Source organism: Drosophila willistoni, assembly GCF_018902025.1.
Source record: "Drosophila willistoni isolate 14030-0811.24 chromosome 2R unlocalized genomic scaffold, UCI_dwil_1.1 Seg167, whole genome shotgun sequence".
NCBI classification, from domain to species: Eukaryota; Metazoa; Arthropoda; class Insecta; order Diptera; family Drosophilidae; genus Drosophila; species Drosophila willistoni.
Genome location: NW_025814050.1, coordinates 15,777,999 through 15,794,092, shown reverse-complemented (window position 1 = coordinate 15,794,092; position 16,094 = coordinate 15,777,999). Strand labels below are relative to the sequence as shown.

Sequence of the window (16,094 nt, the reverse complement as noted above, 5' to 3'; positions counted from 1 at the left end):
AAATAATTAATATAACAAATTGTTATATATATTTTATTTCAAATTGATTTTTTTTAGAGTTTTTGTCTTGTTGCTTGTTTTCTGTTTTCTGTTTTTGAGCAAAAGTATTAACATCAGTTTTGGGTTTATTTGATTGTTTCTCTTTTTTCGAGAACACTTTTCTTAATTTCACTAAATTCTATGCAAATCAATGCCAAGCACATTAAATAATTAATACATATATTAGTTTTTTTTTTTGCATTTTTTTCTTTAAACACTTAAACAGCTGCCAATTTTTAATCAAACCCAAGGCACAGTGCTTTAAGGGTTTGATCTACACCTGCACCGATATGAAACAAATTTTTTTTGTTTTTAAGGATACAACTAATAAAAATATTTGTAAAATACAATTAAATTAAAAAAATGTGGAGTGTTATAATTTTTAGGCAGTTGATGTGTGTCAATATTTCTTTAGTTTTTGCCAAATGTCAATAATTGATAGATTAAATAGTTTTAAATGTGTTTAATTATAAATAATAGGTAAGAATATGTTCTTGCTTTAGTTGTAACATATTAAAGAATGTTCAACTTAGTCCATACAATTTTTTTGGTGTATATTTTTTTCTAAATATTTCTAAATACTTTTAGGCAAATGCCAAACATTTGTCTGCCCTGTGAAAATATTGAAATTTTCACTTTGGAATAGGAACGAAAAAATGTTTGTGTATTACATCGAATTGAAGCATTTCAGTTTTTTTTTTTTTTAATATAAAGCACAGTGGATAAAATTAAGATAATTATTTAGTGGAGGTTTTTTAACTTTTCAGTGTAGAAAACTATTGAAAAATTGTGGATTTAAGGACCAGTGTTGATTAATATTGAATACCGTTACTATTGGAAGTTCAAATTAACTCTCAAACTTTAAAAAAAAAAATAAAAATGAAATAAAATTGGAAATTTTGCTTTGGGAGGAAATAGTTGGATTCAAAAGTTGGTTTTTTGATCCTTGCGACTTTTATACAAACTCTGTCTTTTCTGAGGTCTGGGTTTAAAAGGCTTCTATTTATGTTATAACTATTTAATTTCACCCACTGTGCTCTATGGGTGCTGCGTTTCTCTTTACAAAGCTTACAAACATTGCAGATTTCTATAATCTTTGCAACATTCTAAATATGAACATAAAAATAAAAATTGTTTCCACAAAACATTTCTACACTTATAAAATTACGAAACTACATTTATAGTTTTACAGCAAAACTACTGAAGCCAGATATATGGCTATATCGATTGGCTAATCGATGTTACCTTTTACCTGGCTGGCAGGCAATGAATCTTGCATACAATATACAATATACGAGAGAGTTTAATTCCCAAAAAAAAAAAACATTCAAATCAAGAGTTTTTCAACCACTGTGCACATGCGTGGACATGGCCAAGTGGCATTGCTCCTCATTGATGGCAGAGCATTGATCCTCACATTGGGCACAATGCTTCTCCAGAAATTTCATGGACAAGTGGAACGTATACCGGTGCCGGGTGCAACGCCTTTACATCTTATACTCGACAATCTTATTGGGATTAAGGAACTGTTCACGCTGCGAGGCATCCAAATGGGCCACAGTGCGTGTCAAGGCCGAATTGGAACCAGATGCACTGCCAGATGATGATTTGTGTTTGCCATCGCCGCCTCCGCTGCCGCCGCCGCCTCCACCACTAGTGCGTCCAGAATCGGTTCCAATCGGCTGATAGACACCATCGGCACTAATGACACCAACATTGACCCCAGCAACAACTGGCTGTTGAAGATAACCCGAATACTGGGGCGGCATTTGGTAACTTGCTGGCGGCTGCTGTTGCTGCTGCTGTTGTTGTTGACGCGGCTGCTCAGTATGCGCAATGGGATATTGCTGCTGATGAGCATATTCTTGACTACCACCACCACCAATACCAGCAGCGGCACCAAGCGAACCACCAGCACCACCGCCACCGCCACTTATGCCTCCACCTCCTCCAAGGCCGCCGCCCATGCGGGAGCCCGAATCATCGTTGAGTCCTTCGCCCAGCTCGCCATCACGATTATGGCGACCGCGTATGCAGAGCTTGGTAAAGAGCCAGACACGGCCGCGGTAGAGTAGATAACAGCAAAAGTGCACAAAAAAGGTGAAAATTATGGCACAGGCTGTCACAATGATGGCCTTGCCCGGTTTGGTCCAGTCCATCATCGGATAGATGGCAGTTTTTCCTTTCCTGCAACAATCAACCAAAACGAATTGTTAATATATTCTAAGCAGCAAAAACATTTTATCTATAGCATTTACCTATCTGTGCCGCCGGCCAAGAAATAAATTCCTGTAAATATGGCATAAGCCAGTCCAATGCCAGTGGTAAAATATGCATGACTCATCTTAATCGGATGACCGACAATTGCCAAATCGATGAGCATTATAATTGAGTTTAACACATGTACCATAATATTTAGAGCATCGATTCTATCCTTATTATCTATTCAAATAAATACAATGTGATATTTTAAATTCAATTTAATATACATAGGTAAATAATTTATTTTAAATGAAATCTAAGTAAACTATAAATGGACATTGCAATTTTGGTCTGATGAACTTTTGTTTTATGATTACGTATACGCTGCGTTGTCATATGTGATTGGTCGAAGTGAAATTAAATGGAAACCTTTCTTGAAATATTTAGCATGTTATTATACAGTCACGCTTTTGGAAGAATATCTGCAATATTCGAATTTATATACATTTTTCCTTTTGTAATTAAGCTTAGAAAAGAAAGAAAGGATTAGAAAGGATTCGAATCCTCTCAAAAACCATTTTGGAATACAATACATTTATTAAGTATACGCAACATTGCACGTACAATTAATCATATACATAAGTATTCTACGATTGAAAAAAAAATTATAGCAAGCCGAATTTGAGCATTCAAATGGAAAATTTATCTTAAGTATTTTCTTTTGGTTTCTGTGTTTGATTTTTTAAACGTCCGCGTCCATGACGCGTTTAAGATGTTTCAAATTGTTTTTTACACCAATATAATGAAAGGCATACTCAATATCATAGGCGGAATGCAGAAAGGCATAGATGGCCAAATAGTCAATGAGAATGCACAGAGAACAGAGAGGCGCATCCGTGGCGGGTACCGTGTAGTTCGACCATCGGCCATTGATCACCTGGGATTGAAAGAGGAGCAGCGGCAGCATGAGTAGCCAGAGAACGCAGTGCGTTATCCAAATGGGCATGTCATCATCGCAATCGGAGCAAGCAGCCGCTATCAATGACATTACGAGATATACCAGAGAGACAAGTGAGATTGTTGCCAATATAATGAAGATGCCCGGATGAAATAAGGGAGGACGCCACGAGCCCATTACAAAAATCAGACTCATTATCGATATAATCTCAATGGTTAGCAGAATATAGTAGTTGATATTCTCTCCGTGTAATACTGAGGCCACACCAAGCGCCAGGAGCAGTCCTATGCAAGAGCTACAGACCCAATTGAAGGGGAACTCTCGTCGCAGAAATAATAGATTGACATAGATGCAAAAGGTCAGTAGACCGCCAGTGATAAAGGTAACAGCAGCCGGACAATTACGCTGGCCGAACGTTGTGATAGCAGAGCCAAAGCTAATCAGCAAAATCATGGAAATCAATATGAATATGAGAGCCACACCAAAGATCTGCCAATATAGGAATCCTTTTGGACTGCGCCAACTGTCCACAATTGTGTTGATTATTTTGGGCATTGTTCATCGATTAGAGTTAGTTGTTCGAGTTGATTTAAGTAAAACAAAAGATAAAGGAAATTCTAAATTTTCGGAGCAAACAATTTTGGCTTTTTCTGTCTGTCAGATTTCGGAAAAAAAATGACAGGCATTCCGTCCCATATGTTGGGACTTACAAGATCCGTTTCAGCTCCCGATTTTAGTCAATGGTATCATTATAAGACCCATGGGCATGAAGAGGAGCTGGAAAGGTCATCCTCGCAATCCCATGGGGGTTCGCAAATTCAGAAAGAGATTTCATTTGATTCGCCAAGATCATCGATTGCTTTAAGTTACCAGCCCCGGCAGCAGGCTACAGCCGAGACGCAAACCCCTCGATTGCCGACTGGATTCAAGTCTCCCTCGTTTCTGGAATTTCTATGCTATGTCTATCTTATAACTGGAATTCAAGTGCTCCTGGCAGTGCTCCAATGGCTAGCCACCACATATGAATGGCAGCCAAAATTCAATTCAGCCGAACGAATCCTCTTTGCGGTGATTCTCCTCTTGACATGGAGCAACCTCTCACTGGGATTTCTTGGCTTTCGTCGACTACAATTGAAATTCCCGTTGAATTGGATCGTTTTCGTTTGCATATTTGAGAGTCTCACTCTGCTGATCATGCTTCTGTCCGTAAGGGAATTGGATCTAACGTGGCCCTTTATGATTGTTGGCGTACTCGTTTTTGTCATCTACACAGTTTTGGGTCTATGGGTTCCCTCCCTATTGTCAGCGGATCTATGGATTTTAATATTTGCTAGCATATCGGTGCTAGGAGTGGCCATTATTGCCATGTCTATTGGTCTGGCCGTGAGATTCTATATTCCGCTCTCCGTCTGCATGATCATCTTTGGTCCCTGGGCAATGTATAACTCCCAGAATGTGAATCGTGTCAAGCGAATGGGCTACTGCAATCGGAGCTATCTGGTCGCGGCTGTCAAGATGTATATCAACTTTGCCTGCACTGTTGGGGCCACGGTCTTGGTTTATCGTGTTGCCGTCGAATCCGTTGAGGATGAGGCCTGCAAGAATACAGTGATCTGCTCGAAGCGTTCCTTTCATCCATTTAATATATGATTTTCATCTATTTTTATTATTCAAAAATAAGAACTTGACAGTTGAGCTTGATGATGGTTGGAATAGTTGCTAGTTTTTGTATGCCAATCTCAATAACCAACCATGACTTCATGTGGTGTTCTCCTTTTGGAGCAAAGTTATGAAATTTTGATAGTTTGGTTTTTAAATTGGTCCTTTTTTAATCTTTCTTTAATTAGCACTTTCAGAGCTTCTCCATATAGTTCTTTGGAGAAGATGTGTCGCATTTTGAACGGACATCGATGAGGTGACAGTGGTGGGAATGGGTCTCCAAGAGAGTGCAGACTTGTTGGCTGGACAGAATTGGTAAGCCAAGGATATATATAAAGGACTTGGGGGCTTTATGAACCGTATGTTTTAAGGCACATTAAGTGCGACGATCTGAGGACTGCGTCTTCCTCAGACAACAGAGTCCTCTTTCTCTAAACGAGCTTTCCTTCTGAACGATAAAACTAAACCTAGACATTGGGAGGCTATTTATAGTGAAGAACATTCTCTGGTAATCGTAAAGCTATAGAAAAGATACAATGTCAGAGTCAACATCCAACATTTCCGGAGACTAGTTAAGTCTCGGAAAAGTGAGACAGAAACGATAGCCAAGTAGTTTTAGTGACCTCTAACTTACGCTGTAAGCCAAGACACAAGTTTTGTTTTCTTTCATCGTAAGCAAACTGCAGACTTATTATTTTTTAAGATTTCTCAAGTTGTTTTAACTAAATTGAAATTTAATCGTGTTTCGACCATTCCATTTCTTAATAAAAACATTGTAGAGTGGTTCAGAGAGTTCCCTTCAGGAATTCCATCGGGGTTAGTGGAAAAGAAGGTGGTGTCAGTTTGCCTGATAAATGAACTTACCTTTGCTGTGAACCAGCCCCCAATAGCACATTGTGACAATGAAGGCATAGACTGTGGCACAGGTGTAGAGCACCCAATATAAATGATGTAATCGACTCTTTTTGGCCTGACGCACAATCTCGAAATCTTCACGTTCCACCATCATGCCCTGGGTGACTATCCAGGCGGCCAGCCATGCTTGTACCGTGCAAAAGAGTAATCCCCAGTGGGTTAGATATATCCACCATTTGGCATAATGATTCTCATAATGAGTTTCATCAGTGCGTCCAATATCCAATAGGGAGCAAACGAGTGCTGCCAAACAGGTGATGGCTGTGATCCAGCGATAGAATAGATAGACTATCCGGACTTGTGTGTTGCGTTGCCACTAAAAAAGACGAAAGAAACAAAAACAAATGAGTCAAGAAAAACAAATATTCCTTGCACGATTCCTCCACTCACCTGACAGAGATAGAAATTGTGACGATGGACATGATCCGGTGTGAACTCCGGGAAGCAACTGTTCCACAATTTACTAACCATCATTCTTTGATTGCCCAGACAACTGCTGGCGTCGTTTGCAAAATGATTGAAGCCTTCGCAACTGTCGTGCGATGGATATTGATAGGAATGGTATGATTGCTGTTGTGATTGTTGATGTTGCTGATGTTGTTGTTGTTGCTGCTGTTGTTGCTGCTGGTGATGATATTGTTGTTGCGGTTGATGATGATATTGCTGATGATGATGTTGTTGCTGCTGCTGTTGTTGGTGTTGTTGTTGTTGTTGGTATTGATGGTATTGTTGATCCGGCGTTTCACGCTGCGATTGTGTACCAGCTGGAGTGGCAACTACGCTGCCAGTGCCACCACCTCCTCCTCCTCCACCTGAACCTGAGCCTCCCCCGTGCTCCGTTTGGTATTCTTGTTGCGGCGGCGTTTTGTGGCCGATGATGAAACCTTCACTATTTCTATATGAGCGCAAAAAATCCGGCAGACGTGGCGCCGGCTCACTATGATTGAAGATAATCTCGTCGTCCGCGTCTCCGGTATCGTCTTCCTCTGCAAGATGTTGCAGAAATCGCACCTCTTCAAGGCTATCGCAATCGGTTGACAGTAATGCCGCTGGCAGCGTCCCTTCGAGCAGATATTCTTCCTCTTCGAGATCGACTTCGTCGTCGTCTTCGGTGGTGCTGGCAATGCCTGGCAAATAGCCGTAATTATCGTAGGCGTCGTAGCGCCTTCGGGGCGTGGCCTTATAACGAAAGCCGCCAGTTTGCAAGTCCTCGGCGGCGGCAACAGTTGCTGCTGTTACTGGCGCTGCCTGTGCGACTGCTGCTGCTGCCGCTGCTGCTGTTGCTGCCGCTGCTGCTGTGTATGTCTGAAAGGGATCGGCTGGCAATGTCCGTGTACTCCGACTGGTGGCGAAATAATAGTCAGTGGCTACACTTGGCGCCGGCGGCGGTGGTGGTAATGCTGGTGGCACAGGTAACGGCGGTAAATAACCAGGAGAACTTCCCGCTGAAGCTAAGAGCGGTGTGGGTGAGGCATCGAAGTTGATTAGAGCCGCTGCTGGATAACCTCCGCCAGTGTAGCTGCCAGTCAAATGACGATAGGGATAAGAGGTGGCTGCTCCTACACCACCACTGCTGGCGGTGGTGCCAATATAGATGTGTGCCGATGTGGAGGGCAGATGATACCAGCTGGCTAAGTTGCTGCTGCCCAGACCAGCAAATCCTAAACCCAAACCCAGACCCAGACCGGAGCTGGTTGTGCTGCTGCTGCCTCGACTGAAATAGTAACTATATTGTTGTTGTTGTTGCTGCTGCTGCTGCTGCTGGTGCAGTTGCTGTTGGTGCTGCTGCTGATGTTGCGGCGGCGGTGGTGGTGGTGGCAGCAATTGATGTTGATGCTGCTGCAACAATTGCTGTTGTATATATTGCTGCTGTGGCTGTGACTGCAGCTGCTGCTGATGATATTGCTGATGTAATTCGTACGGATTACTGCTGCCTGTGAGCCAATGTCGATGTCTTTGTATATTATTCTGTCTTTGATTGTACAGAAATTGCTGATGTTGCTGCTGCAACTCCCGTTCAAGTCGTTGCAGCAGCAATTGTTGCTGTAGCTGTTGGATTTGCAGCTGTTGCTGCTGTTGTGCTAGCAATTGTTGCTGCACTAGCTGCTGCTGCTGCTGTTGCTGCTGCTGCTGCTGTTGTTGTTGCTGTTGGCCACTAATTGGCACCGGTCTAAAGTAAAACTGCGCGTAATCCAATGTGAAGGCGTTTGCTGTTTACTTCGCCGCGCTGCGGCCACCCACCACAACACAAATGACAGCTTTTGTTTTTTTATGGTCGCAATCAGTGGTTTTGTTGCTGCTGCTGCTGCTACTTCTGCTGAAAGTAAACCAGGCAAGAAATAAAAGAGAAAAATGCTTTTTGAGTCGAGTCGAGTACTTGTCATATGCGAGCTTATAAGACACTAATTAGACAGGCATTAAGCATACGCCGTGTGCGCTTTGGCGCCCTCAAGTGCTTGCTGCTTAACAGAGATGACAACAAAAGAGATAAAAAGAGTCTGTGAGCCAGCAAGTTTTCTACTTTTTTCCTTGTACATTTTCTTACAATTCGTTGGAATTTAGTATAAGGGCCTTTTTGAATAGAAGAAATGTGAAGATGTTGTTGGTAATAAAAACCAAACCAGTCAAGCCACAATCCACAATCTTGAAATCTTTTGAACTTAGACATAACTAATTGCAAGAGAAGCAGCAAATTCAAAGACTAATGCAAACTATGCATCATCCTTATAAGGTTATTATCTGTAAGGAGTGGCAAGAAGCATATCCCTTAATTAATGGCAAAAAATGTAATCAATTACTAATTTAACCCTTAAATTTACATATTTAAAAAAAGAAAAATTACTTATAAAGAATATAAGCGCACAAATTATTAGGTACATTTCTCTCTTTTCTAAAAGTATTGAAAACTTTAGGGATTGATCCTATATAACTTTTTACGGTTCATACTTATTTACTTATTTACATAATGTAAATCTTTAAATAATAATCTTATTTCATAAGAAGCTGTACTTAAGTGAAAGAGATCGTCCAAATAGACGATTAAAACAATATCAAAAGAAACAGAAAGATTAACAAAAAATTATATTTTCTTTATCGTACAAATGAAAAGCAATAAATTTTGAATTAAGGAATTCAAGAAATGGTTTATATTAATTTCATTTTTGGTAACTTTGCATATTGAAAACACCTAATATGATTCGCTAATATTAACCTAGAAAAAAAATTTTTTTGAAAACTTTTGGACACTTAATAATATGCGACGAAATAATACTTATTTACTAATTTTCTGCCAAGGAAAACACAAATTAAAGATATTAAGTAGAAAGTTGTTTTTACATACAAACTCTTACACTTCGTTGTAAAAAACTTTTCAAAATATTCCAAAACTCTTTAAAATATGTACATGTCTAAAATTGCTTTACAAAAAGTTGAACAACATTTAAAAATGAAATAAGGATGGAGATAACAAAATAGTAATTTGAAAATACGTACTTTCTTATTCAATATTTTACATCTAAGCTTCATTTTAGATTTATATATAGATTTTTGTATAGGATTTTGTTTCAAAAAACATGTATTAAAAACAAACATCTCAAATGAAAATGAAATTCATCAAAACATGTGCCAAATAATTAATTTAATTTATGCCAATTTTAGACGGTGTTGTTGGCCGAAATGACAACTAGTTTATTTTGTTGTTGAAAATTTGGCATTTAACTATTTTAATACCGTAATTAATTGTGTTGTGTGATAATAATCGATATGTTAATAATAGCCAAAAGCCAAATTAAATTTTAAAAGCATTATCTATCATAATTAAGTGTATTTATATAATTGTTTCAAACAAAAACACGATGAGCTATAGAATATTAATTTGCAAAACTTTCAATTCATTTGATCTTTGGATTCCCTTCAACCATAATGAACAGGGCAACTGCTTTACTTTTTTTTCTGCCCTCCCTTCCATGCATTGGAAGCCCTTGCAAATTTACCTCATTAAAAGTTTTGCATCATTCATTCACACACACACAAACACACAAATGCAAGTACTTAAACACACACATACACACAAACACTTGCCATTCATTAAATGTTAGCTTTACTATAATTTCATGTGGGCAAATATTTTTGCTATAAAACAAATGAGCAGGCAACAAGAACAAAAAAAAATTTACCCTACTATATCATCATGAAGAACTGATATGTTGAGTGTATATATAAGAGAGTGAGAGAGGGGAAAGGGTGGGGTGAGAGGCACTAGCTAACATGGCCGTCTGCTTCCGCCTCTTTCTCATAGTTTTGCCTGCAGTGCAACACTTCCTGTTTACATAAACAAACACGTCAATGTGTCTGATGCGCAGCGAGACGCCATCAAGCCCTCCGACCCCTTCCTATCCTATCCATACATCGCAGTACTAAATACGTGGGAGGTGCTCTTTCTATGTGTGTGTGTGTGTGTGCAAGTCTTTTCACATGCATACAAATTTTTTACATTAGCTCAACAAGGATTTTGTTTTCAATCCAACGACAACTTTTACTGTGCAAGGGGGAAAAAAAAGTTGGCCCTGGCCTGTGGCAAAGTTAATATTATGTTATATATTTCAATGAATGAATATTTGGAATGAAAAATTAGAATCTATGAAGGGTCTTACAAAATGGCATGCCCTAAAATATATGCTGTATTTTTTTTTTACATACGAATCTATGAGAAAAGTGTTTTGAGCCCCAAAATGTATGCTACACTTCTATAAATATATATGTATTGCAAGTGTATGGTTTATTTATATGCAATAAATCATGTTTAAAAAAAAAGATGGCCTGCTCCTGCTCAGGAGGTTTGTTGTTGCATTAATTATCCTTTGAGCACCACATCCCATACGAAACAATCTTTCCTGCTCCCATATACCTACATATATAATTGATTTATCAATAACGTGGCGCGAGAATTAATTGGCAACGACTTTTGTATCGAAATGGTGAATGAATTATGGTAAAAACACATTTCCACTTCGTCTGTTTTTCTTTCATTTTCTTATTCGGTCTCTTTTACTCTCACTCTTTCTGTTGGCCACGTTTTGGGGGGGTTTCTTTTTTGTTTTTTTTTTTTTGTCTTGAAACTTATGTAATAATACAATTAAGCATTTTCATGCAGAAGACTGCGTTTGATTAACAGAAAATTCCAAGTTTAGCCAAGTGTAAGCTCTCTGCTAAAAGTGGGATGGGGGTCGAGACACAGAGAGAGAGGGAGAGACGAGACGAAGCGGTGAAATGAAATGAGCTGAGATGAGATGAGATGTGAGAATGCAATTTAATTAAAATGAAAAAAAACAAAATATTTTTCCTTCTTGTTCGTCCCCAAAATGAAGAAGCTCACAATTTCTGTAACATTTTGGCATAGTTTCTGTTTTTTTGTTCTCCTCTTTTGGTTTAGCTTTAATTCATTTCATTCTTTGAACTGTTTGCCACTCGTTTCAGCTGACAGGAATGCGTTAATTTTGAAGAATTTTGTAATTTTGTGTGCTTCCAAAATTAAGCTGAATGAGTATAAGAGAATATTTCATTATCAAGATTATTGAATGTTCAACTGAACATGCTTTAACTTAAGCAGGCAAAATTGTCGAGTATTTTTGTTTTTTTTTGGGAGGTGGAGAAAAGTCTTTCTCAGTTACGCCCATGCAGGGGCGGGGCGAGAGAAAACAATGCCTGGCAGACACTCATAGGACATGCTTTTGTAATTAAATTAGCATTAATGTTGTCGTTGGGATTATGAACCGGCAATCTGCTCATAGTCATCCTTGTCCTTAAGCTCGTCCTTGTGCGGGACTTCATCAAATATCGTTCATCCGACGTGTGTGCGCGTGCGTGTGTGTGTGTGTGGGCATTTGAGTTTGTGTGCGTGCGGCTACTTGAGTGAATTTATGACGCATTTTATGGCCACAATTGGCTTGACTTATCTTGTCTGGCTGAAGCTGAAGCTTTTAACATGTCTGCGTGCATCCATAAAATTTCAATTTCCAATTCAATTGCAACATTGTGAATTATTACATTTCCCTCATTTTTCCTTTTTAATGACCTGCAAATGGTTACGTGCTTCTAATTGCTTAGCGCAAAACTATTATTCAAATATTTTTCCTATTCCAAACACAATGCACTTCCTTAAATGGGCCCATCTATAAATATTCCAGCAAAAGAATTGGATGACCCTTAAGCAACCAACCATTGACATGGCTGGCTTGCTGTTTGGCTACTCAACTTTACTTTAATGTCCTGGCACAAAAAAAGTTTTTTATCCCTTGCAAACGAAAACGAGTGAAATGATTGAAACGCAAAGTTTTTTACCCACAAAGTTAAACGAAGTTTTTTACGCCCATCCACACCCACCCAAAAACACACACACACATAGACACTGGGGCGAGAAATATGTATGCAAAGCAAAAAGAGTAAAGAAAATATACATTAAAGTGCTGGAAAATGCGCAAGAAACTCTGGGAAACTCTTTCATACGCTTTGTAAAATACAGGAAATTAAATGTTTTCCAAGAAAAATAAAAAAATAAGATCCTTAACTTGTGATACAGTAGGAAAAAAGGTTTTACATATTAAATGTAGATTAGATTCTTTTGTCGTTGCATCGAAAGTTTTTATACTCTTATCTGCTAAGAAAATTATCAAAAATAAGAATGAGATAATTATTGAAAATCAGGAATATTTCATATTAGCGCACTGTGAGAAAGAAACAGTTCGGTAAATACCATATACTAAGTGTTCCATTCAAAAGCATCCCAAAGAATGTCATAATTCCAGTGTTTCATTCCAACAGAATTGGAAAGTAATCGATAAAAAGTGAATCGCGCCGTGTGAGATAGAATCATAGAAGTAAATGCCATATTCGCATCGTTCCGTTCGAATTAGTAGCATTAAAAAGAAAATGAATTGTGTGAATTAAGAAATTAATCCCAGAGAATGCCATATTTCAGGTGTTCCGTAACAACACCATTCAAAGAATATTTGATGCAGTGATAGTATTCGGATAGTGTAAATGCTGAAATGTATGGAATAATTTCGATATGAATGGAGCTGTGTGGAAATATGTTTCAGCAATAAATTAAGTAAATATATTTTTTTTATAAACCAAATAGTTTAAGAATTTGGTGACAATACTTTCAATAGCTCAATCTAAATTAAGTTGATGAATTTGTGAAGCGGCTAACTAAGGGATCTGCCCAGGAAACACTTTTCAGTAAAGTCTTAGGGTTGTCTTGGAAATATCTTGCCGAATATTTTCTTAGATTTCGCCAAAAATACGAATTGTGTAATTTTTTATTCAATACTACCTAGTCTGATTGATAGAGTATGTCCAAATGTGTGTGTAACAATGTCGGAAGTGTAGGGCCCGACCCAAAGCACAGCTCGACACAGACATTGTGGCCGGAAGTGTGCACGTAAGCGTCCATGTTAAAGAGCTGGTGCTGTCTGTGTGTGTGTGTGTGTGTGTGTGTGTGTGTGGGTATGCCCCACAAGGGCCATTTTGACTTGGTGTGAGTGTTTTTCAAGCAAATTGCCAATGTAAATGTTGCAGTAGCAGCAACAACTAAATGCTGGCCCTCTCGTAGCAGCTGTGTAAACAACGCCAATAACAAAAGCAACAACAACCAAGCCCCAAACACTCCGATGACGTCAAAAGACACGAACACACACACACACACACATACAACAACTAGCAACCGAAAATGCATTTAGTTCTACCCTTTTTTTTTCCTCCATCTCTTTCAAATTTCCCACGTTCTTCTCTTTTATGCAGACAACTAACTCAACTCTCTGAACTCAATTCAAATCCGCATACAACCAAAATGGCCGCAACGGAAGTTCCTGGGCCGCCATTTTGCGTTTTGCTGCCGCACGCGCGTTTCAATTTGATTTGATTTTATTGCCATAGTTGTTGCCATTGCCGTTGCCGTTGCTGCTTCTGCCTCTCGCCACTGTTGTTTAAGCATTTAGTTTAGCATTTAAGTGTTGGCTGTTTGTTTATTTGCCGCTGGTAAATGAAGCGCACAAATCATTAAGTGCTCCACTGGGCAATAGCCACACACAGTTTGAATGGGACGCCAAGGGGAAATAGTTGCGAATGGTTAAGTGGAAAGGGCAGTAAAGCAGATGCTATGCATCGTCGCCTAAGGGCAGGATTCTTTCTCCATATATGTATTGTACATAGGGTAAACAGTTGGTTAACCCGTTTTGTGAATAAATATATTCACAACTTACTCTGGCAAACTAATAAAGTTGTCCCTCACAATGTTGACTTTGTCAGTTTAGGGCATAGTATTTGTTTTAGTTTTATTTTTGTTTTTTGTTGGTGTTGTTAGTAAGTTTCTTTTTTAAATGTTTCGTACTTTAGCATATTTTGTTACTCCGTGGAAAATGGTTGAATGCTCGACCTCTGTTCAATTTAACGAACTTAGCTGTCTTCTATGCATATTGACGTTTGTCCTATATAATATCGCGCATAACTGCTATCAGCATCAGGTGACATGTAGAAATAGCAAAACGAACATCAGGAAATTGCATGGAAATGAAAGTCAGAGGCATGTCTTTCATTTAAACCAAAATGATTGAATGGGACTTTATCAGAAAAAGTACTTTTTTTTAAAGATGAAGGTTCTCTCAATATCAAAATCAAAACCCAATGCGAATGAGTTCTATATAAAATATCTCTTTATAATAAAATAACAATCAAATTTAAGGTAAAACATTTTCGTTTATATTAAATACTCTTTTCCCGCCTGTACAATTTTATATTCCTCTTAAGCAATAAATATTTTTTTTTCTAAATTTTTTATCAGTTTAGTACAAATCTTATTGCAAAATGAATTAATAAAAAATATGAACCAAAATTCTAATTTTATCTTTACTTTTTGTTCTGATTTTGGAAAAGTTCAAAAGAAAAACTGGAATCAACCTTAAAGAAGAATTAAAGTGCTACAAAATTTTCATTAAATTTAATCATAAATGCCATCTAAATTTAGAATAATATATTAAACCTTATGGCCAAATTCAGCAAAGAATAAAGCAAAAATAATGTTCATATAATGCCAAAAACCGTGCCCACTACCACATAGTGTTCCCAGCAATAAAACTTGTGCTCGAGCCGGCAAGTTAGAAGGCGAACATTAAAATCTCTTGGATTTTCACTTATTATTTGTTTATGGCATAACCCATAAGCATAAGCCAAACAAATGCCAAAAATATAGGTTGTCAGGGACAAGTAAAGAGAAGTGCAAGTAGCAGAAGCAGAAGCAGCAGCAGCAGAAACACAAGAAGCCAAGCCAAAAAGAAAAAGAAAAACTGCCATAAATCAAAATATGCATATACATACATACACACCATACATATGTGTGTGTGTTTGTGTATATATATATATATTTCTTCATGCTACAAAAAGAAAAATGCAGAAACCAGAGAGCAAAATATAAAGAAACTTGATAAACTGCTTTAAGTGAGAAAAGGTAAAAGAGGAAACTAAAACGACCAAAATTGAATGCGAAGGCAAACAAAAAAAGGAGTGGGCAAACGCAAACGCAAAAAAAAAAAAACAGAAAAAAGAAAATCAGATGAAGAAGAAAATACATTTCCGCTAACGACAATCAAGGTGAAATGTAAAAAGTGTCCAGGAAGTTGTCAAAACATACCAAACGAGGCGGTCAGATAACATTTGCCTATATACATATAGGCGGGGCCTGATGGTTGCTTGCTCATTTTGCTTGGTTACCAAAGGAATGGGATCTTAAAACATTTAGCATTTAAAGTCAGTCGAGGATGCTTTAATACTAACTGTAAGATATATATAAATGGATTTTATTTTCTGCATAGACTTTTTGGCTTTAATTTAAGAGTAAATTGGGATTTTTAAGGAATTTGATTATTAAACCAACTTAAGCTTGAATCTTCTTAAATCTGAATTTTCTTGCTGCTGATTGTTTGCTTTTAATTGTCAATTGATGTAACGTATACGCACGGTAGGACAGTAATTATATTCAAATATAACTCGCCCCAATATCTGATCGGTTTAAGCTAAGCTTACTATGAACTTTGGCCAGATCCCCCATTGTTATAATTATAAATAAATATCAAAGAAGCTAACATCGGCTATGCCGAAGTTTATATACCCTTGCAGTCCTTGGTAATAATAATTTTACATGTTCAAAATTTGTTTTCTGCAACTCAATTCATCAATATACACACAAAACAATTTTACTGTCTATTTTACAATCACATATGTAAATTTCATAGCATACTCCGATTTTTATGAAAATGTGTCTTCTAGT

At 37.8% G+C, this 16,094-nt stretch overlaps 3 protein-coding genes across 3 annotated transcripts; 1 reads left to right on the top strand and 2 right to left on the bottom strand.

Annotated features, from left to right (window-relative positions):
- Window positions 1-391: 391 nt before the first annotated feature.
- LOC6642800 lies at window positions 392-15,875 on the bottom strand. Its single transcript, XM_015178385.3, has 5 exons — window positions 15,851-15,875; window positions 6,164-7,983; window positions 5,723-6,089; window positions 2,298-2,481; window positions 392-2,226 (listed from the first exon to the last, which is right to left on the bottom strand). Exons 1-5 carry the CDS (start codon window positions 15,873-15,875, stop codon window positions 1,527-1,529), a joined length of 3,096 nt encoding a protein of 1,031 aa, XP_015033871.1. The 3' UTR covers window positions 392-1,526.
- On the bottom strand, window positions 2,984-3,754 carry LOC26529283. The gene has a single exon (XM_015178441.3). It carries the CDS (start codon window positions 3,752-3,754, stop codon window positions 2,984-2,986), a length of 771 nt encoding a protein of 256 aa, XP_015033927.1.
- On the top strand, window positions 3,865-4,882 carry LOC6642543. Its single transcript, XM_002065099.3, has one exon. It carries the CDS (start codon window positions 3,875-3,877, stop codon window positions 4,847-4,849), a length of 975 nt encoding a protein of 324 aa, XP_002065135.2. The 5' UTR covers window positions 3,865-3,874; the 3' UTR covers window positions 4,850-4,882.
- Window positions 15,876-16,094: the final 219 nt, after the last annotated feature.